The sequence below is a fragment of the Sarcophilus harrisii genome, chromosome 2 (assembly GCF_902635505.1).
Source record: "Sarcophilus harrisii chromosome 2, mSarHar1.11, whole genome shotgun sequence".
Taxonomy (NCBI): Eukaryota; Metazoa; Chordata; class Mammalia; order Dasyuromorphia; family Dasyuridae; genus Sarcophilus; species Sarcophilus harrisii.
In genome coordinates this window covers 243928372-243954206 of record NC_045427.1, presented here as the reverse complement: position 1 = coordinate 243954206, position 25835 = coordinate 243928372, and the positions used below count along the sequence as shown (strand labels likewise).

Here is a 25835-nt window from a genome sequence, read left to right as displayed (position 1 = left end):
GAATCAACATGCAAACAACTTTATAGAAACAAGACATATACTGGATAAATTGGGGAAAAACTTGGCAGTAAAGTACTTAGCATTTAGAGGGACTGAGAAAACTTTTTGCAGAAGATGGGATTTTAGCTGAAATTTAAAGAAATCTTGGGAAGCCAGGAGGTAGAACTGAGAAGGGAGAGCATTTCAGACCAATGAAAATGCCCAGCCTCAGAAGAAAGATTGTCTGAAGGATAATAAGATGATAGGGAATCAGGCATAAAAAGACTGAAGAGGTAGGAGGGGTTCAGAATTGGGAGGCTTTAAATGCCAAATAGACCATTTTACATTTAATCATAAGGAATCACTGGAGTTTATTGAATAGTAGGGCAGCATGGTCCATCTGCATTTAGGAAGATTAATGACAGCTGAGCAGAGGATGAACTGGCCTGGGGAGGGACTTGAGGCAGGGAGACATTCAGCACCTAGCCCAGTACCTTATGTACAGTACACTTACTTGATACTTGATGATAGATTCATAATTTGAGAAGGGAGAGAACATTAACAATTACTGCATCCAGGCCAGTCTATTTTTATTCAAATTTTCTATTTTGCTATTGTCTAGTTGTAATCAGGACTATGGACAGTTAGAATAAAACTGAAATTTATACAGAATCCAGGTTGGCAAAGTATTTTAAGTATATTATCCTTGTTTGAGTTTCAAATGATACTGTAGGTCAGGGTACTAGTATTATTATTATTTTCATTTTACAGATAAAGAAATTGAGGCCCAAAGAAGTTATTATTTGCTCATGATCATGACAGTAAGAATTGGATTAGAGCCCACATATTTCTTATTCCCAGGTCTGTACTCTGTTCAATGTTCCAGGTTACCTCTAAAATAGTGAATCAACAAGTATTTATTAAGTTCCTACTATATCAGGAACTCTATTAAGTGCTAGGGATACAAATACAAAGAGTGAAATAATGCCTACTCATAAAATCACTTTCTAGTGGAGGAATGTGTATACATATGTGTACATATCTGAGGCAAGTACATATATTACATATATATAGTTGAGACTCAAAGATAAAATATATTTTTTAAATTTTATTTATTTATTTTATTTTTAATTTGAGGAATAAAACAGTACACTAAAAAAAAAAAAAAAGATTGCACATGAAACTGCAAATCTGTTATGTACAACTTGGTATCCTTTTTAAATATATAAAAAGTTACCATGTGAATTTCTTCTCTTCCCTCTCTATTTCCCTCCTCACCCTAAAGATGACTATCATTAGACAAAAATAGGTGAATATGTGTAGAGTATATATATGTATGTATACATGTAAAGATAGATAGATAGATACATAAAATCATTCTATACATACTTCATCAGTTCTTTCTCTGAATCCATATGTTTTTATAGTTATTTAGGGGTATTTATAGTAGTCAGAATTACTTATTTGCTCAAAGTTGTTCTTAAAACAATATTGTTTTACTGTATTCTACATTCTCTTGCTTCTGCTCATTTCACTCTTCATAATTTCCTGCAAGTTTTTCCATGTTTTTCTAAGATCATCAAACTCATCATTTCTTATATTCCATCATAATCATGTGCCATAACTTGTTCAGGATAAATATAGTTGAAGTATTTTGCCAAATTGATCTCTATATCAATTTCAGTTTTATTATTACTACAGAATCCTGAATTCTAAATAATACTTAATAATTAGTGTATCCTTCTATCTTCAACTGGACAGTAGGAAATTAGGAAACTTGAATAAAAGTAGAAATATAACCAACTGATGTCGTTGTTAATGCTTTCTTCTTTCACAAATGATCACTCCATCATCACATATTTATTTAAGTGCTTACTGTGCATTAAGGTACTGTGCTAGATGCTAAATGTTTCCCTGCCTCAAGTCTCTCCCCAGATCAGTCAATCTTCCACTAAGCTACTCAGCTGTCAAATTAAGCTTCCTAAATGTAGATAAAACAAGCCCATGCTCACTCACACACATACACATCTATCTATCTATTTATCTATACAACATATGCATATACATATATGTATGAATATATACATACATACAGATGTATGTATAATACAGAGAGTAATTAAAGACAAGGCAGTTTGTGAGGGAAATCTAACTGCATTGTAAAGAAAGGGCTACTCCATATAATAATGGCAATCGATGATTAAGAACTCTTGTCACCCCAAATAAAGCACACATCCTTATGTGACTTGTGAAATAGAAAGAAATGTCAATGTCAATTATAGGACTTTATAGTTCTCAGTCACTAGGAGAGATGAAAGGAAAAAGATAACCCCATGAAACAGAGCGAGTGTCCAAGAGTCTATTACTGTCAGTCAGATAGAATGCAAGGCAAAAACAAATCATTTTCGAGAGGAGGATCCCAAATCCTCCAGGGTTACCGGGGAAGACATTTACAGATTTTTGCACACAAACACCTTCATGCCTCTACCTCTAATTGCACACCTTAGTGTAGCTGCTTCCAGACAAGCTAAGTGCCCTTCAGGAGTAAATCTCATGACAAAGTGGCATCTCACTCTACCTAATGGAGCACCTCATTACGGCTCTGCTGTGTTCACAATGGTATATGTGCACTAGCTTCTCATGAAGCATCCCCAGAAGGCCAATAAATTGTTTTGCAAAAAAAGATATAGTCACACTGGTGGCATTCCATCCTTGGGAAATCTTTTGAGGGACGGAGATGCAGAATGACTTGTATGACAGCACCATTAAAAACCAGAATTTTAGAATATGAGTTAGAAGATATCATAGTTACAGAAGGGACCTCAGAGACCATTTAGTTCAATCCTTTCATTTGAAAGATAAGAACTTTGAGTCCCAGAGACTCAATTACCCAAGGTCATACAGGCAATCAGTGTCAAAGTTGAATTGTACAACTTCCATTGATTGGTCATAATTGCCATGTCTTCATACAAATTCTCCATCTATCCAAGTCACAATTATTTGAATTTGGTTTAATCTGGCTTTGGACTATGATTTGACTCTAGAATAAATTCCACAAGTTTGAGGTTGTAATCAGCCTGTTAAATTTTGGTCATGTACAATGGGACTTGGTAACCCTACCTTGGAAGGGTTACAGGCAATTTAATGTTAATTCAACAAGTATTCATTGAGTGCTCAATTTGTGTTTCATGTAGTTGTGTGTGGAAGGTTGTTCTGCCCTTTGACCTTAGAATTGAAGTGCAGATCCTTTGATTCAAAATCTATCATTCTTGCCATTAGACCACATTCCTAAATTCAATTAAATTGAACATCAATCAATCTAGCACTTGTATGCTAGGTATTATCAGCCTACAAAGTAAAAATGAAAGTCTCTGATTTCAAGGAGTTTATATTCTACTCATTCATTCAATAAACATTTACTAAGTACCTACTGTGCACCAGGCACTATGCTGACATTTTCTGTCTTCAAGAACCTTATACTAAAATGAGGGAGACAGCATACAAACAAATATATACAAAGTATATACAATGTTAGGAAATAATTATAATCACTGGAATTAGAGGCCTTAGGGAAGGATTCCGCGGTATTTTGGTTGGGACATAAAGGAAGCTAGAGAGGGCAGTGGTCAGAACAGAGAAGGGAGAGCATTTCAGAGCTCAGTCAGCCAAAGAAGATGCTGGGAGCCAAGAGATGGAGTGTGGCAATTATCCATAGTAGGCCTTTACAAGGTGTTTAGCTATAGTATGATAGTTGGAGGAGGGAGTGGGTAGATGGATCAAGTGAGGATTTTTTTCAGAATGGGGAGACATGGTTATGTCTGTAGATAGTAGAGAAGGAGCCAAGAAGGAAGAAGAAATTAAAAACAAGTGAGAATGGGGATGACAGAAGTTGGAGGAGATGGAATGGAATGGGATTATTTGGATAAGAAAATAGAGTAGCTTAGGGAAGAAGTTAGGCTACTTTATTATGTGAGACAGGGGTGAAGGAGGAAAGAGTAGCAGAAGGTGTTTGAATGATAGGTGATCGGAAGAAAGAATGAGCCCAGGGAGAATGGTTTCAATTTTTTTTCTGTAAAATATGAGACAAGGTTTTTAGCTGAGAAAGTAGGGGGAGGAGAAGCCATGGGAGGGATGAAAAATTTTGGAAGAGCACTGTGAAATGATTAGGGAGGTATCGTAGCATTGCCTAGTGGCAGCAAGCACCTAGTTAAGTCTATGAAATGTAAATTTGTACCAAATATAGTCCGAATGTTGCTCCATTTAGGAGTAGTGTACAGGTATGAAGGTGACAAATGGTGGGTACAGTCTGAGGCTGAGGTATAGCTAAACATATCTAGGGATGGGCTAAAGGGGAGTGGGATTCAAGAGAAGAAGACAATGTAAAGTTGAATAGATTCATCAGGGATTCAAGATAGGGAGGAGGGAATTGTCAGGTCAAAGGGCCAGGGAGTAAACTGAAAAGTAAAAGGATTAGAGGTCATGCTGAGGTTGAAGAATAGGGTTTTATGTAAGGGAGGGCAGAGGGAGATGTGAACAGTCAGTAGAATACAATCAGATAAAGAGATTTCAGAATCCTTGGACATGGAGATAGCATATTTGTGGGTAATGGCAAGATCAGAGGTAAGACCATCTCTGTGTGTAGCTAAGTTGGGATGGAGAAGTAGATAAGGAGAAGAGAGTGGGTGGAGGAACTGAATGGTTAGAGTATTTGAGGCAGAATCAATATGTATGTTGAAGTCCCTAGTATGAAAGCAGGAATTGGGGAAGAGATAAAAATTGTAAAGCAGGTACTGAACTCATTGAAGAACCCATCGTCTGGGGAGCCTGTAGACAACTGATTCCAGAATTTTGATTGGGTGATATCAATAGCATAACCTCGAAGGCGAAGGCAAGAGGTTACTGAGTGAAAGAAAAGGGGAAAACCTAGAAGTGACAATGGGAAACACCCACCCACATACACTTCTATCTCTTTCGTTCTATGTGTGTGTGTGTGTGTGTGTGTGTGTGTGTGTATAAATAATTTTTTTTGCTGAGGCAATTAGACTTAAGTGACTTGCCCAGGGTCACACAGCCAAGAAGTGTGAAGTGTCTGAGACCACATTTGAACTCAGGTCCTCCTGACTCCAAGGCTGGTGCTCTATCCACTGTGCCTCCTAGCTGTCCCTATATATAGTATTTCTCGGATGTACTATACTGAACCACATATAAATATTTATATATGTATACATACACATATACAATATAATCTACAAAAGAAATGTAATTTCAACATCATTTAGGATCAGGGCACACACTAACCTGGGGAAATCAGGAAAGGTTTCCTGTTTGACTAAAGTAGGAAAAAAATCAGAGTCAAAGCCCTGAGATAATGAAATCTCTGGGTTAGGGGGAAGCTAGGTAGTTCAGTGGATAGAGAACTGAACCTGGAGTCAGGAAGACCAGAGTTCAAATTCAGTCTCAACTCCTCATTAGCTGTGTGATCCTGGGCAAGTCATCTTAAACTCTGTTTACCTTAATCCACTGGAGAAGGAGATGGCAAAACACTCCAATATCTTTGTCAAGAAAACCTTATAGATACTCACCAAGAATCCAATATTACTGAACAACAACAATTCTAGGTTAAGGGCCACGGACCTTGTTGTTTATGAGTGGGTACCATAATTTAAATCTGAGACTGTGAGTGCTTGAAACAAAGCTGACCAAGGAACAGGCAAATCCTGGGAATTAAGTAGATCAACTCATCCAGCAAAGACATACCCTGTGAAGACTCTAAAGTCTGTGTAACCTGCCAAGCTCACTCTAGCAGTGGCAGTAGCCTGGGGGTTGCATGACTTGTCTGTCCTGGGGCCAGAAGTAGCAGTGGTCTAGTGGTCTGTCCAGTCGAGTCTCCTATTAGCCATGCTCATCAGCCTCGTGACCCAGTTCAGGAATGGACTGATCTATCTAGATGAAGCCCCCAGAACCTACTTGGAGCCAGCTCAACCTAGCAATGGAGTGACTCACCATTACCAACCCTGAAATCTTGTTCCATAGTGAACTTCATGGAATTCTCTCTGGAGAAAGAAATGTTGAGACCCTGCTGTTAAAGACTTGTGAATTGCCTTTGGCTAGTATGTTCCCCACATATATGCTTTACTATCATTGCATTATAAACTTATAGCAAATCTTTGCTTCCTATAAACTCCGTAAATAGAGAATGTTTCCCATGCATTGTAACTACTATTCTTGCTCTGCTATTTGAATAAAAGTTTCCCAAAAGCTAATCCAGTGTATTGACTGATTGTTAAGGGAAAGTATAGTGTTGGGGTCTCAGGAGCCAAAATTTTATGAATAGTCACACACAAGGTAGCCATTGACCCTTTAGAGACCCAGTTTACTAATGTTGTTAGAATTGAGGATTCATCCTGGAAAATGTACAACATTCAAGAAAAATTAATCCCATAAAAGGGAAATAAATTGTCCTATGTCTCTTAAGTAGTAGGTAGCAGAGCTGGAGTTGGCACAAATCCAGTGTTTTGTTTTGTTTTTTCCTCATTGAAAACTTTTTGAAGGATGAAATTGATCCCCTTGTTTTCCAGTTATATCTCTGGATTGCAAATTTATTTTCATCCTATGGGTTTCCCTACTATTTATTCAGGGTATGCACCACAGTATTTTATTTATTATATAGTATATAGTAGTATAGTGTTGGAGCAAGATTATGATACAACTCACTAAGGGAAGTCGGAATGCTGAGGTGATCTGCGAGGTGGTCTCTAGAGGAGGATGATGGATACTACACTGTCAGAAGTGTATAGGGACCAGAGGAGGGATGGATAGGCATAATAGGATAGGGATAATAATAGGAAAAAAGGTGTAGACTACGGATTAGTACTTGACTGCAAAATAAAAGTTAAAAAAAATTAAAGGAAGAACAGATGAATAAGCTTCTAAAATATTTGCAAGTCAATAATTTTTTTTTTTTTTTTTTTGGAATAACGCTCTAAGACTAAACTCTTGCGCTCCCATAGCCCTTTAGCAGCTCCAAGACATTGCCCCTTTAAGAAGTGGTCCCTTCCCGGGCTTCCATTCCCTCCCTCTCACTCCCCTCCCACCCACCCAGGCTGAGGAGCCCTGTAGCGGGACCGCTCTCCGCCCCCCACGCCCCTCCACCCCCTACCCCAGCAGCGGGAATAGGCGGAGCAGCTGTTATCTGGCTGCTGCCACGGCTGGGGAGGCGGAGAGGGGGCGGGGGCTCTGGGCGCTGCTGTGTCCGGCCAAGCGGCTAGGGAAAGCCGACCAGGAGCCGGAGACAGGGGCATGGTCCGGGCACCGACGCTCTGAGCCGGGGCTGGCGGCCAACAGCAGCGGCAGCAGCGGCAGCAGCAGCACGTTGGAACTTGGGCCGAATCGAGCAGCCCCGCGCGCGCCGGGACCATGGGATGCTGCACTGGCCGCTGCACGCTTATTTTCCTCTGCACTTTACAGCTGGTAAGTAGCCTTGTCCACTCTCCCCAAAGAAGCCTTCGTCAGCCAGAGGAGAGTCGGGGCCCCCTGCCACGGGGTCTTTCTGAGAGGTCTTTCCTGCCCAAACTTTCCCCACCCCTGGGACTCAGCCTGGACAGCCAGGGGGGTGCCGTATCCCAGCTTCCTAAATAGAGGAGGGGGCGAAGGGACAGGTGGCGGCCAGGTTCAAGCGGCGTCAGGGGACCCCTCCTGGCGAACAAAAGCTCCGTCTCTTTGGGCCAAACGGAGAAACGGGGAGCCCCTTTGTTAGCGCGTTGGGGGCACGGGCCCGGCCGGGAAGGAAAATGCTCTCATCCTTCCCCCCTAGAAAACAAGGGCTCCCGTCCGTCCGTCTGACTGTCTGTCCTGAAAGAAGGGGCCCTTCAGCTGCAAGGGAACTGTGCGTTTGGACTGATGTCGTGAGGTTTGGACATCATTGTTCAAGATCCTCCTAACTTTGTACCTTCCGTTTTTATGTTAAGGAAAGTCCGACAGTAAATAGCTCAACAAGTACTGGATTTTCTTAAAGCTTCAGCGTGGTAGGGGGATGTATCCCTATGTATCGCTGCCTGGAGCCATCCCTGTATGGCCAGAGAACCCTAGATACATACGTACGGACGCAAATGCACGAGTCCGGATTCATTGTCGTGAGAGTCACTTTTTTATTAGACCTAACCAGAGTCAGAACTGCGAGTGGACCTTAAGCGAATGTACCCATTCCTGAAAGACAATTACGGCAAACCCATGAGGAGACGAGGGCTAAGAGAGACCCCCGCATTTCTGGCTGTCTCTGTGCGTTTGCGAGTGGGTGAGGGTGCAATGGAGGGCGCGGGAGAAGGAAAAGGACTGGAAAGGCTGGAAACTCTGCTTTGCGTCCCAGGATTTGTGAGTCCCGGTGTGCCGGACGGAGCTACCATCCCAGAAAGAAGTGACTCACCAGTGGTTAACTTAAGGGCTATTTCCCCTGTACCTCATGAAACCTTGTGCACTGTTTAAGAGGCCCCTTTTTGTTCCGTCCTCCAGTAAGTCTTCTGAGAAATCCCCTGGATACAATGCCTTTTTAAAAGAAACGGAGTTTGATAGTTTAACCTCTAGAATGCTGATTTCCAGGGCTGAACTGACTGACTCTTCTAACTGCTGGCCGGTCGTTTCAGGGCCCGGATAAACAAAGGTTTCCCTGTTTTGTGATTCTCTCGTAGGGCTTGGCTTGTATGTGGCGGTTCCCTGGCTTATCAATTGCTAATAGACCGGGGTTTCTCCCATCTTAAAAAGGAAATGTCCTCTCTTTGTTATTACAGTTTTTGCCTGGACGTTTGGTGGCTGCTAGGGCCATTGTTAATTCTTCCAGCTTTAGAAGGGAAAGACTTTATAAAAAAAAAAGGCAGCACATAGTTTTTAGTGGAAATTTTGGCCCATCTCATAGTAATGCAGCTTATGTTTCCTGAAAGTTGTTTTTTGGGAGTGTGGCGGGGTTATGGGTGAGGTTGTATCAAAATATAGTCGAGGAGGATCTCTTCCGCCCCTACCACCTCTAAATGTTATATAAAGAAGGCTGAATCAGTACTTTAAAAAAGTATTCGTTAAACATTAAATGATGAAAACTGATAAAGGACCCACTGTGTGTTAATTCCTTAGAGTATTTAAAGATGTTTTAAGACACAACTCTTGCTCCTGCCTGCACAAAACTTAGTCCAGTTGGGAAGCTAGGACATAAGTGCATTCAAAACTAGGTAGAGTGACTTCAGAATTAAATACAAGGGAGGTCATGACCCAGACAGTGATAAAATGCCAAATAAAGCTTTGACCTCTAAGGCGAGAACTCCCATAAGATCTAACTAGCTTTTCAAATAGATTTAAAAACAATTTTTTTTGGTAAGTCTCAAAACAATTTAAAGCTAATGTCAAAATGTGATTTCATTACCCAGCATTTACTGAGTGCCTACTATGTGCAAAGCAACGTACTGGGGTCTGTATAAAATACAAAAAGGAACAAGACATCATCCCTATTCTCAAAAAGCATATAGCTTGGTAAGGGATCAGGATAAAGAAAAGACCCACTCACTATACACCCCCTCCCCCCAAGCAATACACATCTGCAATATAAAGCAGAATGTGGTACAAATTAAGTACTACTGTAATTCAGGGCAAAGGAAAGATTATTTTTAGCTGGACTGATCTAAGAGGAGGTGGCATTTGGACTGATTCCTGAAAGATGGATAGGATTTCAGTAGGGAAGAGTTCCAGTTGAAGGTAACAGCCTGAGCAAAAGCATGGAGGTGGGGTATGGGGAGTGGGGGAGGATCTTATTTAGGAAGGAATGAATTGTCCAGTTTCTTTTGGACTGTAGGGCAGGTGACTAGAAACAAGTTCCCTCATTTGTAAAATGAGGGGGTTGGACTAACTCTAATTCTAATTCTTCTATTTCTGGATCCTACAATATCTTGGGGAGAGATCTAGTATGGTCTTGAATGCAGAGATAGAGAATTTGGATTTTATTCTGCAGGCAAAATGGAGAATGCTTTAGGAAGGGTGGTCTGGCACCTTTCAGAGTCTGGTGTGAAGGGACAGTAGGAAGGTATTCCAATAGTTTTGACACAATATAATAAAAACCTGACCTAGAGTAGTAGTGGAAAACTTAGTAACGGAATGTTTGTTTATTTGTGGGGAAGAGCGGAGTGAAAAAGAGAAAGGAGTCAGAAGTGTTTCTAGTTTCCAATTATCCCATGGATAATTTTACTATGGACTAGGTGCTAGGAATTCCAGTCTAAATTGTTGCCATTAGCAGTAGGGAAACCTGAAGTTAAACAGTTTGATGTAACGAGTTTAAATATGTTGAATTCGAGACGCCAGGTGGATGTAAATATGGAGATATCCTTGCATGTGGTTGCAAGTGCAGGACTGGAGTAATGTAGTACAAGTGGGGACTAGAGATACTGATTTGGGAGTCATCTATCTCTCAGATCACGAAGTAATTGAGCAAAGGTGGGAATGAAAAAATTTAGCCTCAGGAATTTGACTCACTTAGAGTCTATTTTTAAATTGTCAGTCACTAGCATTAATTTCAGAAAGCTTTAAGCAATGAGTTAAGACATAATTCAAAGTTACTGAAGATGTGACTTGTAATTCACTGAAAGAGTAAGTGATTAGGGATTCTGTTCCTTTCACTACTTCTGTGTTACCTGTCCATATTGGGCTCAGTCCTTGGGAGCCCGGCTGTGGCTGGGTAGTTATTTTCTGGCCAGCAGACAACACACTGAAAATGTACCAGGGTTGCCTTTGAATGGGCTATTGTTCTAATAGATAGTTGCCATCCTGTCGGTTAAATTCGCCAGTTCATCATCCTGCTTTACACCAACCACTGCTCTCGAGTCACTGGCATTTGATGTAGTAGAGGGAGAGGGGTAAAAAGGAGAGTTTGCTTGACAACCGTGGGAGTTTTCTAGTTACCAAGATACAAGACAAAGACCCCCAAGCATTTCTTCTTGGGAGCCTCTTCCCCAAAGAATAGGGTGAACTTTGCCATTCTGAAGCCAGGCTGGATGCGACGGACTTAGAAATTTCCCAGGATTCTTACTTTGTTACAGTGGTGAAGTAAGAAACACAGTCCAGAAGATTTTAAAATTCACCCTTAGGCTGGGCTTTAGGGACTTTGTGTCCTTTGCATAACCTGTTGCCAGCACCTTTTGGGATTACAATGCCTCTTTCTGTTAGAAGTTTCATTTGCTTCAATTCTTGTTATCTGGTCATGATCTGTTGAATGTATTGGCAACAAGAATAAAGACTTCCTCAACTTCTGTCTGAGAACCCTACCAACCCCCAACAGAGGCCCCCCCTTTTTTTTTTAACCCAGTAATATCAGCAGTAAACTTGAAGGATCTCCCTTTCAAATAACCTTGAAGTTCTTTTTAAACTTTTAGGTCTTTTCATTCATTCCTTTATACCAGATTTTTTTTTAAAAGCCCCCCAAAAATGCCAAAATGAAGAATAATCAGGATGTAGACTTGTAAGCATTTTAATAAAACTGTTCATAGAATTCATTGCAGCAGAGAACTCTCAGTGGTCAGTCTTCACTGTTATTTCCAACATGAAATAAGATGCTCTATCATGCTTTGGGGAATAGCAAGGGGATCAGATTCGAGAAGCTCTGCAATGATAGGGGCTGAATTTTTGTGTGGATATACACAAATATCCAAGTCAGAGTTAACAGACCAGAGGCAATAAGCAATACTTAGAGCTGAAGCAAAGTCAAAACCTGGACCACAGCAAAATCTAAGGGGCTACTGAGAAGTTGGGTGAAGGGTTAGGCGGAATTTAGATAACAAAATGTCAGGTTTGATAGTTCCCTAAATTTGCCATATTCATTTATTCCTAATGGGAATGGTTTTATGCCTGGTCTCCCTTAGCTTCCTCTGCATTGTTTTTAGATTTCCCTCATCATCCTCTATAATAACCCTCCAACATGAAAGCACATTAGTTAGGACATTGTATATTCAGATGCTTAATTAGTATATCATTGATTCTTTTCCTATGGTTTCTGTTTGGTTTTGACCTTGGAAGCTTGTATGCCCTCTCTGATTACACCTTTGATTGGGAGGATGCAAAGGGGAAGGAAATCTTAGATAGCACACAGCAGGCTTGGAATTTTGGCTTTGTCTCTTAGCATCCTGGTGACTCCGTTAGATCCTAAACAGTGTCAAACAGGTGGGATGGTAAGGACTGTCCTACAGAGTGCTAGACCTGGGTTCAATGCTGATTATTGATTAGCCATAAAAATGTGGGAATCCCATACCCTTTCAGAGATTTTCTGATATCTGTAAAATAAAAATAATAGTGGATCATTTATCAAATGCCTATTATGTGCCAGGTATCACGCTAAAAACAGTGGATACCAAGGCAAAAACAAAAGTCTCTGGAACTTAATTTTGTTTCTGTGGAACAATACATACATAGATAAGTAAATATACAATATATACAAAGTAATGGGGGGAAGGGCAGCATGTGGAATACCAGTTACTTAGGTTCATATAGAAAGTAGCATTTGAACTGAACCTAGAAATCAGGAATTTTAAGAGGCAAGGGAGGAAGGAAGGAATTCCAGGAATTGAGATGGGAGATAGGGAAGAAGCAAATAGTCTATGTAAAGGCAAAGAGTCATAAAGGATGAGGAGCAGCAGGTAGGTTAGTGGATAGATTACAGAGAGGATGAAAGGCACTAATATGCCATCTACCTGGAATGATAGACCATTCAGATTATAAGGAACACAGTGGAAAGAGTGCGGGGTCTGGAGTCAAAAAGACTCAACTTCGGAGTTCAAGTCTAGCCTCAGATAACTGTGTGATCCTGAGCAAGCCACTTAACCCTGTCTACCTCAGTTTCCTCATTTATAAAATGTAAAATGAAAAGGAAATGGAAAACTACTCCTGTGTCTTTGCCAGGGAAAACCCCAAGTAAAGTCAAACGTAAATGAAATGTCTAAACAACAAAAACCCTTAATATGTGTATATTTAAATAACTGATTTTCTTCAGTTTCACTCCTGCCTGGTTCCTCCAACATGAAAGCACATTAATTATATTATTGTTTTATTTATATGTATATATATTTATATATACACATTTATTTTTATATACATACATACATGTGTATATGTATATACACATATATGTTATACTATATATACATGCATATAGTATAACATATATGTTTTATACACACACACACACACACACACACACATACACACACACCCCATTCAGATACTTAGTGTGCGCTGATTGTGTGCACCATTATTTCTGTTTAGCCCTGCCCTTGGAAGCTTGGATGACCTTTCGGTGCACATCTTGAGTGTGAGGTCAGCTTAGTTCTCAGAGCACACAGCAGGCTTTGAACCTTGCTTCTGGGTAGCTGGATAAGTCCTTCTCTTCTCCACAATTAGGTGCTAAACACACATAACCCTGTGGAGAAGGCAGTGGGACAGGGTACTGGCCTGTGACTCATTGTGGCTGAGCGAGGAGAGAGCTTGGGGCACCCACTGGTCCAGGCAAGCAGCCTTCTTCGGCCCTACATCAGTGCCCTTCTCCATACTCCATGCTGCATTCTCATGGACCCTGGGGCACTTTCCTTGTCTCCTCTCTGTATTTGTGTAGTGGAGAGGATGGTCTGCTCTGGTCTGGTTGTTCTTTGCACAGTCCTCCATCTCCCCTTTGCCTTTGTGCTGACCGGTCCCAGGTCTGCCTCTGAGAATCCCCAGATTCCCTCAGTATTTAGTTCAAGGGTTGACCCCCCTCATCCGCTGATCCCCTGCTCTCCCACAGACCCCTCAATGATCATTTTTATCTATGTGTGTTTATCTCTGTACATGGTGTCTCCCCTAAGAAGGTAAGCTCCTTGAGGAAGGGAACTCTTTCCTCTGTATTCTGCATAATACATAGAAGGCACTTAATAAAGCTTGCTCATTGATTTATTGGACTTTGTCCCCGAATTCCCTTCCACCTCCACTATTTTCAGACTATACAAGTTATGACTCTTCATCTGTTATTACCTTGTACAAAAGCTGCTCACATAACACAAATTATTTGAGCCTCCTTTTAATAATAAGCTCAGGCCCCATGCATGTTTATTATTTATCTAGAATCCATAATGGAAAGCCTTCTTTGTCTAATGAGGTGGCTTCTAAATGTATGATTCCCCAAGGGAGCAGAGAACCCTTAGATGCATGGATCAGTTATTTGGCATTAAGGCTTGTAATAGAAAATAAGCTTTCTTTTTGGGCTGAAATAGCCTTAGAGTGCTACTTAACAATACATATATTCAGCAGGGAGAGCTTCTTAAAAGCAGTCCGTGTGGGGGATGGGGGGGAGTACAGTGATTCCAGCGGATTTCCCACATGAATTCATCTTCTTTCACCATCCCCCTTCCCCTGCCCCCAACTGGGATCTATTTGCCTGCCACGATCTCATTTTGCTATCTTGATTATTATCGTTATTAACAAGAATACTGTTTATGACTGTTGTAACAGAATTTTTCAGCTCCTTACAAGTAATGGATTTGCTAATGGAAGAGAGGGGGGCACTTAGCGAAGGCTTTCAAAGCCCCCTCCTCTACTTAATCAAAGGTAAGATAGTGAGATGTGGTTTGGAGAGAGACCTGAGTGGCTGACCTTGGGCACCAGGGAGATGTAGTGTTGTCCACTAACTGCTGGACTGACACTGCTCTGGTTGCCCTGGTCGAGGGGAGATAGATTTATCTGGGATGCAACTTGGCTTCTGGAAAGCAGTTGGATTAGAATCATGATTGAGGCCTTCAGGAGGTCAGGCATGTCTGTGGTTTAAATAAGATATTTATAAAGAAGGAAAGAAGAAAACAAGCATTTATTAAGCACCTACTGTGTGTCAGGCACTATGCTATGTCATTCACAAATGTTATCTCATTTGCACCTCATGACGACTCTGGGATCTAGGTGCTATTATTAATCTCTCCCATTTTAGGGTTGGGGAAACTGAGGCACATGGAGGTTAAAATTACTTTCCCAGGTAAGTGAGGCTAAATTTGAATTCAGATCTTCTTGATTCCAAGTCCAGTGCTTTATATACTATGTCACCTAACTGCCTTTTAAATGAGCAGAATAATGAGACTCTGCCTAGGTTAGGTTGGACTGGGAGATAGGAAGTTCCTGAGTTCAAATCTTAACTTGGATTTTAGTTACAGGTTCACTTTTCTCAAATTTAGTTTCTTCATCTGTAAACTGGGATAATAATAGCACTTGCCTCCCAGTGTGATAAGGATCAAACGAGATAGCATATGTAAAGCACTTTTTGAACTTTAAAGCCCTTACATGAATACAAACTGTATCTATGATGGCTTATAAGTTTTCTCCATAAACTATGGGGAGCAGGAGAACAGTGAAATTTTAAGACTTTGTGTCATTTTCACTGATATAGGATATGAATTTTCCCCAGAAACTCTTGTTGTGGCTGCATGGATAAAATAAGCATTTATTAAGTTTCTTTCACATGCCAGGCATTGTACTAAGCACTTTATAACTGTCATCCCATTTGCTTCTTTTTATATCCATCTTGTTCCAACAAATTCTGTTTTATAATCTTATTATTACTAAAATAAAATTACTAAGATTATTTTAAGAAAAAAAAAAACCCAAATTCCATTCAAATATATCCTAGAATGCAAACTAACCTTGATGTTCCTGCTAATTGGACATGAGTCCAGCATAGCTGGGCCTTCCTTTAAGAGAACTGAAAAAGTGAAAATCTGCCCTTACTCCACAAATAATTGAAAAGTAAATTATTCTGTCATCAAAAATATTTGATTTAGAAAAGTTTTTCTACAATTAATAAAGTTAACAAGTTTTTGTTGTACTTCCCTCACAACAGTCCCATAGCATAAGTAGAACATTTTGTAGGTGAAGAAACAGAGAACTAAAGACAGAGAATAAACCTCAGAGCCAGGATCCAGATAATGAGGCTGGATTTTGAGTCAGAAAATATGGATTCAAATTCTGGTTCTGTCTTTTTTTTAATCAATGTGACTCAAAAGACACTCTCTCAAAGTTCCAGTTTCCTCACTTTTAAAATGAAGAGACTGACCCTAGATCAAAGCTTCTTAAACTGTGGATTATAACCCCAAGTAATTGAATGTGGGAGTTGTGAAAAATTTGGAATAATAAAAGGTATTACATAATTTTTATGTAAAAATAAATAAGGACATCCATTTTATTAGTAAGCAGATTTACTTTTATTTTTAATAAGTGGTAAAATTATATATATATATATCAAAGAATTATTTTAAAAATAAACTTTTGTGATCTATTATATATATAATTATAATTATTATGATGTTTGATTTGTATACATATTTTATAAACCTGGGATCGCCTAAAATTTTCTGAGTCAAAAAAGGGGTCGCTAGTGGAAAAAGTTTAAGAAGTCCTGGTTTATGTGTCCTTGAGGTCCCCCACTCTCTAGAAATCTGTGCTCCAAGCCCAGCACATTATTACCCCACAAGGTCTCTATGCTCAATAGTAACCTCTCTTGTGCTCTACTTTATAAAATTTAACATACCTTTTCTAAAGTACATACCCATACTAATGAGGTGCACCTTGTGCATCTTTGGTAGTACTGCTGGTGATCCTTGATGCAGTTTGTCTTGTTTATTCTGTTGTGTCGGATAAAAGGGATCAGTAAAAAACACAAAAGGTGAATATTGGACCATTAGGAATGTCCTGTTTTAGGGAATGGAGTCTTCTGCCACCAGCACTGTGGATTAGCTTAGGCAAAAGAAAAAAAAAAAGCCAGTTGTCTCACAAATTTGATTAGGGTATGTGACCTGGATTGCTTTTCTTCCAAATGTGTTTTGTTGGGGTGATTTGCCTTTTTTGTCAGGTAATACCCCAACATCTTGCTTCTTATACCTGCTGACCATCCAGGTGTCCCGCAACTCTAGTAAGGGCAAAATTGTGCCCAAAAGGACCTGTTCTGGTCTTTGAGACTTTCTTGGAGAGTTGCACAAAGGCTCTGGGCCTGAATCACAAGAATGAGTAAGTGCTGCCGGGGGACACAGATTTGCCAAGCTGTTAGTGAATAGACCCAAACCCTAAAATACTTAAATCTAAAACTGAAGAGTTTTTTGGTGTGTTTTGTTTTAAATAATATCGGCAAACACAAAAAAGGAAGCCAGCTAACATGTCCCAGTCAGTACCAGTCACCCAATTACTCAGCCATGGCAAGGCATTATGTATAAGGCCAGGAAAAGTCACCCAGTTCAGAATTAGGTCTGAGCAGGGGTAGTGGTTAAGGGGAATAATCAAGAAAGAAAGAGGTGAAGTACCTGTTCTCCAAATCCTAAGGTAGCTAAGGAGAAATATTCCCAAAGAAGGAAAATAGTATGAACAAAAGAACTAAAATGGCTGTGTGACCCTGGGCAAGTCACTTAACCCCAATTGCCTCGGGGAAAAAAACTAAAATGGGATTGGACACGATAGTGTTGAATACCAGAGAGAAGATCTGTTTTGGCTGAAATGACTATTCATGTTATGCAGAGAGTAACTAGGGTGTTTAAGTTGGGGTTTTGCTGCAGGATAAAAAATTTAGAGGGTGTAAACAGTATTTTTCTAGGGTTACTTCCTTCCCCTACTGTGACCTATCCTCAGCATCTTGGTCTCATTTAGCTTCTTCCTCCAACTGTCTCTTCTGTGCAATAGTGACATATTTTCTCCCCTTAATAGTTATACTTGTATCAGGGTGCCTTCTATCTAATGTTGGCCACATCTCTGTCTCTGCACTGGGTTTGCTTCCTCCAGATTACAAATCAGGTGATCCTCTTCTTATTCCCATCCTCACCCTACTTACTCCCTATCCTGCCACTTGCCCTAGGTGAAATTATTTCAAATTACGGCTCTGATTCTGAGGAGCAGTTGCATATAAAGTAGATTGGAGTCAGATTATAAAGGGCCTTGAATGCCAGGTTAAGGTGTCTGAATTTTTATATGGGAAATTGGGAGCCTTTGGAGGTTTTTGAAGAGAAGTGACATAAGGGAAGTGTGTTTTTAGGAAAACTAATACACTAATTTATGCTGTATGGATTGGGTTGGAGGAAGAAAAGAAAACCAGTCAAATAATGTTATGTCAATATTGGTGCTGAGGCTTTTGCTTTGTTGGATAATATGAAACAAGCCATGTGAGCTACATTTTCTGACAGGGGGCATAGGAACCTTGAGACATGGTTCATCTTTAATTTAAAGAGAAAACAGGTTTAGGGTCGTGTGTGTGTGTGTGTGTGTGTGTGTGTGTGTACACTCACAAGCACATATGGCTTGTTAGGACTACAGCCTTGACAATATAAATCACATTATTCAGTCCATATATAATCAGGCTCTAGATTCTTGAGATGGCAAAAGACTTTTTTTTTTTTTTTGGCAAATGACTGAATTCTGCACAAATCTCAATACCAAACAAGGAATTTTGTTCATTCATTCATTTATTTGTGTCATGCAGCTACTCAGCAACATACAGCCTTGGAGCATTGCCTAGATACACTAAGTAACTTGCTCGGGATTACACAGCCAATTTGGTTCAGAAATGGGACTTGAACTCGGGTCTTCATGATTCTGATAATGGTTCTCTGAACATGCTGCTCATCCACTTTGAAGCTGTAGTAACCCTAAATTATATATGCACATCCATATATAAATGTATACCCATTTGTGCAAAGCACACAGGGGTGGTGATATTTTTGTGATTTTTAGCATTTCTGTAGAGATATCATTTTTAACTTTTATAGGGATCCAAGGTCCAAACAAGGTTCTATCTTTGGTTTTAGAAGAATTTAATCATAGAATCACAGAATCTTAGAGGCTGAAGGGAATTTAGAGATAACCTAATTGGAACCCTTCTTTTTACAAGTAAACAGAGGCCTACAGTTCCACTTGTTCAGTGAGGAAGAGAGCCTAGAGAGAGTATTGTGGGAACCGAATGTGGACCACAACATAGCATTCTCACTTTTTGTTATTTGCTTGCATTTTGTTTTCTTTCTCACTTTTTTCCCTTTTTGATCTGATTTTTCTTGTGCAGCAAAATTATTGTATAAATATATATACTTATGGGATTTAACATATATTTTAACAGATTAAAAAAACCCAGAGGCCTGGAGAAGGGCAGCAGCTTGCTCATGGTTGTTCAGTGACAGAGTTAAACTTAAATTCAGGCTCCATTTTCTTACTTAATCATGTAATCTAAGAGAAGAATTCTCTACCTCAATTTCACTTGGGGTTTGTGCAGTATTTTTTATAAATCTATTTCTTTCCCACTAACCTAGTCTGAAATGACTTTGCCATTTCTACCCAGTTTCTAATTTAATCTGGGCCTTCATTTAGGGATTGTTAGTGCAGTGGTTGAACCTTGTTCAGCTCTTAAAGCAGTGGGTGATAACATTCCAGATGGGTAAAATAAATGACTTTGACCTTCAAGCTTAGTGTAAAGCTTAGACCTTCCTGCCATAGTTTCTTTGGGTCATCGGATTGCTGTCTTGTATTCTACCTGTGAAAGAGACTTCCTCTGCCCTTCTTTTGCCATAAACTTTCTGCTTAACTCCCTCTGTAAGGCTTCTGAGTGTCCCTTTCGGAGAGCTTCAGACAGCCCAGACCCAAGAGGAAGCCCCCTCCCCTTCCCTAAGCTAGGTTTCCCAGGCTTCCAGGCTCCGTGGGAGCACCATGGAGAAGCCATGTTGTTGGGTGACCCTGGGAGAACACGCCCAGCCACAAGTAGAGTGGGGTTTAGCATCTGTGTTTCTATTCAAAACAATGAGTCAGGTTGAGTCCTTTCAAACAGACTAGAACCTGACACTCCCTGCCAACCCTTTGTTCCAGAATGCAAATACCGGGCTTAACAGAGTTATTGTCAGTCAAAGGGCAGAATGAAGGTCATGGTTCTTTTTTTTTCTTCTTAAACTCTTCAATGGATGTTAAATCATCATAAGATTACAGATTTAAGACAAGAATGGACCTTAGGGGCCACTAAGTCAGAACCTCCTTATTTTACAGATGAGGAAATTTTAACCTCTCTGACAAGGTTAAGTGATTTTCCCGACTTCCCACACAAACAGGATTTGAACCCATTTTCCTTTTCACCTTCCCTTCCCAAGACCTAGAAATCTTCATTTAATGAAGTTAGAAGTGTGGTTTGGAGAATACTATTTAAATAGGGATGGTACTTTCTGTTCTAGGATACAGTTCCTCCCGGTACCAGGCTCCTTTATCTCCCAAAGCATCCTTCACCAAGGAAAGTTACAGCTCCATTCCCTTAGTGAGATATGTGGTCTGTCCGAGGGGGATAGCGGAGGGCCCAGATATCCTAGCCACATGCCAGAATTGCTACAGTCCCAGTAAAAATTTGCTTATTCATTCTCCCTTCCAGCCTGTGGGTTTTAATTAGTTGGTTTGTCGTGGGACTAATAACTTGGAAAACTTCTGACAACCAAAGTGCCTTTGTGAGTTAGTCTGTTGGCTAGGCTCGTGCTGGGACAGAGGGGTCATTCCCCCGGTGGTCGCTGCTGGACATCAAGACATCTGCTTCAGGGACAGGGCATCAGATGCAACTGACTATGCTACTGGGCAGACAGACTCAAGGGCCAGCTTTCATTCCAAAATGAGAAGGAGGATTTGATTTGGATGTTACATTTTATGATTCCTATCGACTTCCCCTCCCCCCAAAAAAACTGTCAATCTCTCATCCCTCTTACCTGCTCTCTAAGTGAATTAAAGATTTGTGACTGATGTCTCAGCCTCCCTGTTCTGCTGCCTACTCAAGTGATATGGGAGCTGTGGCCCCAAATGCCATCTGGCACCCCTTAATGAAAATATAATGTGGGAATCAGGGCACCAGCTTGCCTGTCACCTGCTTATAGAAATCACACACGGAGAGCTGTGGGGCCAGACTTTGTTTGTTTGTTTGTTTTAGGGTTTTTTGGCCAGGCTATGCCAGCAGCCAAAAACCTGTCCTTAGCTCCCAGAAAGTTAAGGGTGATCCATTTACTTTGCTTGTCCTCAGAAGGCAGAGCTAGGAACCATGGAATAGAAATTAAAGACAGGCAGACTGGGGCTCCTGTGGAAGTTTAAATCTTCTAATGCTGGTTCTGAAGTCAAAGCTCCTACTTTCAGATTTTGTCTGGTCACCCCCTGGGTGATTGCTAGCAAGGCTCTTAACCTTTCTGTTTGTAAAAAAGAGGAGGTTGGACTAATGTCAGCTGATGTTCCTTTTGGCTTCAGATCAGTAATCCTAATAGAGCTATCTAGAAATGATTTGAAATGTTAAAAATTGCAGTGGGTGAGAGGGAAATCTAAATCTATCGTCTCATAATGATTTCAAATCTGTTGGAGAACTTAAAAACAAACATGATTTTCATTCTATCCTTTGATTCCAATTTAAATAAATAACTCCACTAAAACTTGTTTAAATTAGCAACAAGTCTGGATTACAAACTTTCTTTCTTTAGAAAAGCTTTTTATTTTTCAAAACATATGCGTGGATAATTCTTCTACATCAGCTCTTGCAAAACCTTGTGTTTCAATCCCCTCTCCCCATCCCCCAATGCCCTCTCCTAGATGGCAAGTACATGTTAAACATGGTAAGAATATATTACAAACTATTTTCAAAGAAATTCAGTATTATTTTCAATAAATATGGGTTAATGAAATTGTCTAATTTTAGCTTTTGTTGGATTTTGATGTCCAGATAAGTGGGATTTATTATTAGGGCATTATTTTGTGCAATTAGATACTACTGATATAGTCATTTAAAGAATTTGAAAAAAGTTGTCTTTTCCCCCTAATAATAATAATAGTAATAATAATAATAGCTTATGTTTAAATAGTTTTCAAAAAATGCTAGATAACCACTTGTCAGGAATATTCTAGAAGTTACTCTTGTTCTGGGATGCTTTGGACTGGATGGCCTCAGAGGCCCCTTGTAACTTAGAAATTTTGTTTTTCAGCGATAAGCACTTCCTGCTTCCCTTCCTACCTCATACTGTTCTTGTGATTTCCATTTTCCATCCACTAGTTAGTTGGAAGCCAGTTGCTCTAGCTGGGACGCATCTCTCAAGCTGCTGGAAAAAAACCACCAGACACCACCACACTTTGTTCTGTGGCTTTAGATCCTGCTCTCTGAGCTGGATGGGGAAAGGACCCATCTGCAGCGCCTTCAGGCTTGGCTGAGTTAGCTATTCTTCCTTGCCTCCTGCCTGTCCCAAGCTCTGCCAGCTAATCCGGCTGAGACATCTTCCCATGGCTGAAGCTGAGGCTGGGTGCATCCTACTATTGAGCCGTCTTCCGACAACTAGGGCTAGGAACATGGGAAAGAAGGGTAGCTGGGCATTCTGTTCAGTTCGGCAAATATTTATGGAGCATCCCTGCTGTGTGAAAAGTTCTGTGTTAGGCACTGTGGGAGACAGAGACAAATAAGGGAACTGCCTTCAAGGCGTTAGGGGCCTTATGTGATTTACATGCAAATTTTAGTCCAGCTTGATTCATTCAGACTAATTAGAGTAAGACCTGGCTAAATTAGTGACAGGTCTGAATTGCAAACTATTTCCAAGAAAAGCGGTGTCATTTTCAAGTCGGTTTGGGCTATTAAAGTTGACTAATTGTAGTTTTTGTTGGACTTTGATGCCCAGACAAGGAGGATTTATTATTAGGACATTATTTTATGCAATTGTATAGCATCAATCATTTAAAGGATTTGAAAATAGCTTAGTTTTTTTTCCCCCAGCAATAATAATGATAGTTAACATTTATATAATACAAGCTTTCTTCTTGTGAGGTAGATAATACTAATATTAACATTCTATATTTTAGATGGGGAAACTGAGGTTCAATTATCCTTTTCAATTGACTTTCTTAGAAGATTGAACTCCTTGAGAACAGGGATGATTTTTTTTTCTCTTTCTTTGTAGCCTAAGCATTTAGCACATAGTAGGTGCTTAATAAAAGTTTGTCATTTAGAAAAAATTTGGTAGAAGCAGAACACATTGAAATCAATGATAATGATTTTTGTTTGGAGGGGGAAAGTAGAATTATCTCCTAGAATGTCTATTGTCATTGTAGCATCAATCAACAGGTATTTTTTTAGTGCTTACTTGATGGCAGTGATTGTGGAATACAAGGACCAAGAATGAAACAATTCCTACTTGCAGAGAGTTTACCCTCTCACATTTGTATTAGGTTTTGAAGTATCTTTAAATCAATTTTGTAAGCCGTCATGAACCCCATTTCACAAGTTAAGAAACTAACTCTCAAGATTAACTGTCTTGCCAAAGGTCACAGGACAGTCAGCAGTTGGGTGGCCATTAAAATAATGCTCACTCCATTATACCATATTACCTCTATCATGCACAGGAATGCTAGATGATGACCTGCGCTATCTCCTTTGGACATCATTGTCCCTTTGGGAAAACTTAAGAGAAAATCTCTTCCACTGGGCAGAAAGGAAATAGGGAAATGCATAGAGTAGGTTTATTGAGCCCCAGAGAATTTAAAAAATATTGACCGTAGCCATATGAGGAGAGCTGTCTCTGGTATGTACTTCCTCTGGGGGAGAATAGCCTCTTGGCGATGAGTCGTTTATCACTGCCCATTGGGAGCACAGCCTAGCAATTATCTATTGCACAACTCTAAGATCTGGTCTTATCACCGAAGTGGGGGATCAGACTGGAGCCCAGCAGGCAACAAAATGAATATCTACCTGTCATGCTGGGACGCATTTTCCATAAGATCTTGCTCTTATGTGGTAGGTCAGATTCCGGACATGATGATTAAATGAGCAGGCCTGGGATATTGAGACCTGGAGCCCTGTTCAATAGTGGAGGCCCAAAAGGGCAGTTTCCCAGCATGAAATCATATATTAAGAATATGAGTGATGGAAGAAGCCTTAGAGATAATCTGGTCCAAATCCTTCATTTACAGATGGGTCATTTACAGATGGTCTGTCGGGAGACAGACCCGATTCTGTGTTCCAAGAGCCCTTCTATCTAGAACAGTGTTTCCATTGTTACACAATTACTAAATTACAAAATTTATTTTGTACTAAAGTAGAACCATCTTTCTCAGAGCATTAGTCCCAAGAACATAGCTACAACTATTTCCTACAAAATGCAATGACATCAATAGTAGCTATATCTAGTTCTTTATAAGCTTCAGTCTCATCAATATCAAGAGCACCATGGTCATCAGTGGCAATAATTTGTACATCAGCCATGACAGGCCTTTTATACGCCAGTGTGTGTACCCATCAGCCTCCTGCAGAAAGAACGCTTTTTGGGATGCTGATTGTCTCACCCTTTCCTCCCCTTCTTAGCTCTAGGCTTTTTCACTCACTGGTTGTGCTTCTTGCCTGAAAGGATCTCCCTCCCCATCTTTGCCTCCTGGCTTCCTTCATAACTCAGCACAGATCTTCCCTTCTGCCTGAAGCCTTTCCTGGTTCCAATGGCATATTCCTGTATCACAGTGGGTTACAGTAGAAAAAGAACTGGAAATATCTTTGAAAAGAAATGTTTAAGGAAGGGACAGGATGGCTTCTTCCCTACTTTCCCACTAACCCCAGTAATTAAGAAGGTTAGCCATATTCAATAATTCTTTTATAAAGTGTGAACACCTCTTTGTTGAATCAATTGATGAGTCAAGAAGAGGAAAAGAAGAATGGTTGAATTTTCTCAAACTAGTCAACCAGCAAAGTATTTTATTAATCATTACTAGTGAGAGGCCCAGTGGATAGAGCATCAGGGACTCAGATACTTACTGACTGTGTGACCCTGAGCAAGTCACTTAACCCTATTACCTCAGTTTCCCTATCTGTAAAATGAACTGGAGAAGGAAATGGCAAACTGCTGCAATATCTTTCAAATGTAGTCACAAAGAGATGGACTTGAACAACAACGGATTGAACAACAAAAATGCCAGTACTAAGATCTGGGGATGCAGAGAGAAGCAAAAATAGTCTCTACCTCAAGGAGTTAACATTCTAATGGGGGAAACATGAAAAGAAAAGTGTACACAGAAGATACAAAGTGAAGAAGGGTTTTTCAAGGGATTGGGGAGAAGAGAAGAGGAGATTTCTCTTCCTTCACTAACCATGACATTTAGCAGCAATGAACCCAGAGGGAGACATCCTATTCAACAGTTATAGAGTTCATCCATGGCTTAGCTACTTTTAAACCCCTGCAGATCTGGCTAATTTATTTTCTCAGTCAAGCATTCAACAACCATATGAAAAATGCTCTAATTCATTAATAGGAGAAATGTAAATGAAAACAACTTTTAGGTATCTTCTCACATGCATCAAATAGGCAAAAATAGTAAAAGATGGAACTCGGTAGAGGCCATGACATATGGTGAATGTGTAAATTAGTGTAACAATCTAGCATTAATTTGGAATTATTCCATAGAAATTACCAAATTATCCATTTCTTTTTATCTCTCTCAGAAACAGAAGGATCTATAGATACCAAAATATTCAAAGCAATTCATTTTTTTAGTGGCAAAAAAAAACTGGAAACTTGGGCGGGGGGGGGTGGGGGGGAACTAGGATACCCTGAGTAAGGAATGATTGAACAAGTTGTAGTATTTAAATACTACAAAATATCATTGGACTATGAAAATAAGAAATTTAAAAAGAATACTGAAAGACCTTTATGAATTGATGAGGTGATAAAAACTGAACCAAGAAAACTATTCAATAATTTCAGTAATGGAAATGAATGTAACACATGATAGATTAAACCAACAGAACTCGGATCAAATGCATTTGTAATTGTTGCTTCTATAGTCTTTAAATACAGAAATCGTAGGCAATGGGTGCTGAATGGTCT

At 40.0% G+C, this 25835-nt stretch overlaps 1 protein-coding gene across 3 annotated transcripts in view; it reads left to right on the top strand.

Annotated features, from left to right (window-relative positions):
- Nucleotides 1-7104: 7104 nt before the first annotated feature.
- Nucleotides 7105-25835, top strand: part of NKAIN4 (sodium/potassium transporting ATPase interacting 4) — a 109519-nt gene continuing 90788 nt past the window's right edge. Inside the window, exon 1 of one of the 3 annotated variants that reach the window (XM_012539624.3) lies at nt 7105-7449. In XM_012539624.3, coding sequence (XP_012395078.1) covers nt 7396-7449 — 54 coding nt within the window. In that variant the 5' untranslated portion in view covers nt 7105-7395. The remainder of the gene's footprint in view (nt 7450-25835) is intronic. The other 2 variants (XM_003757608.4, XM_012539623.3) reach the window with 2 other exon arrangements.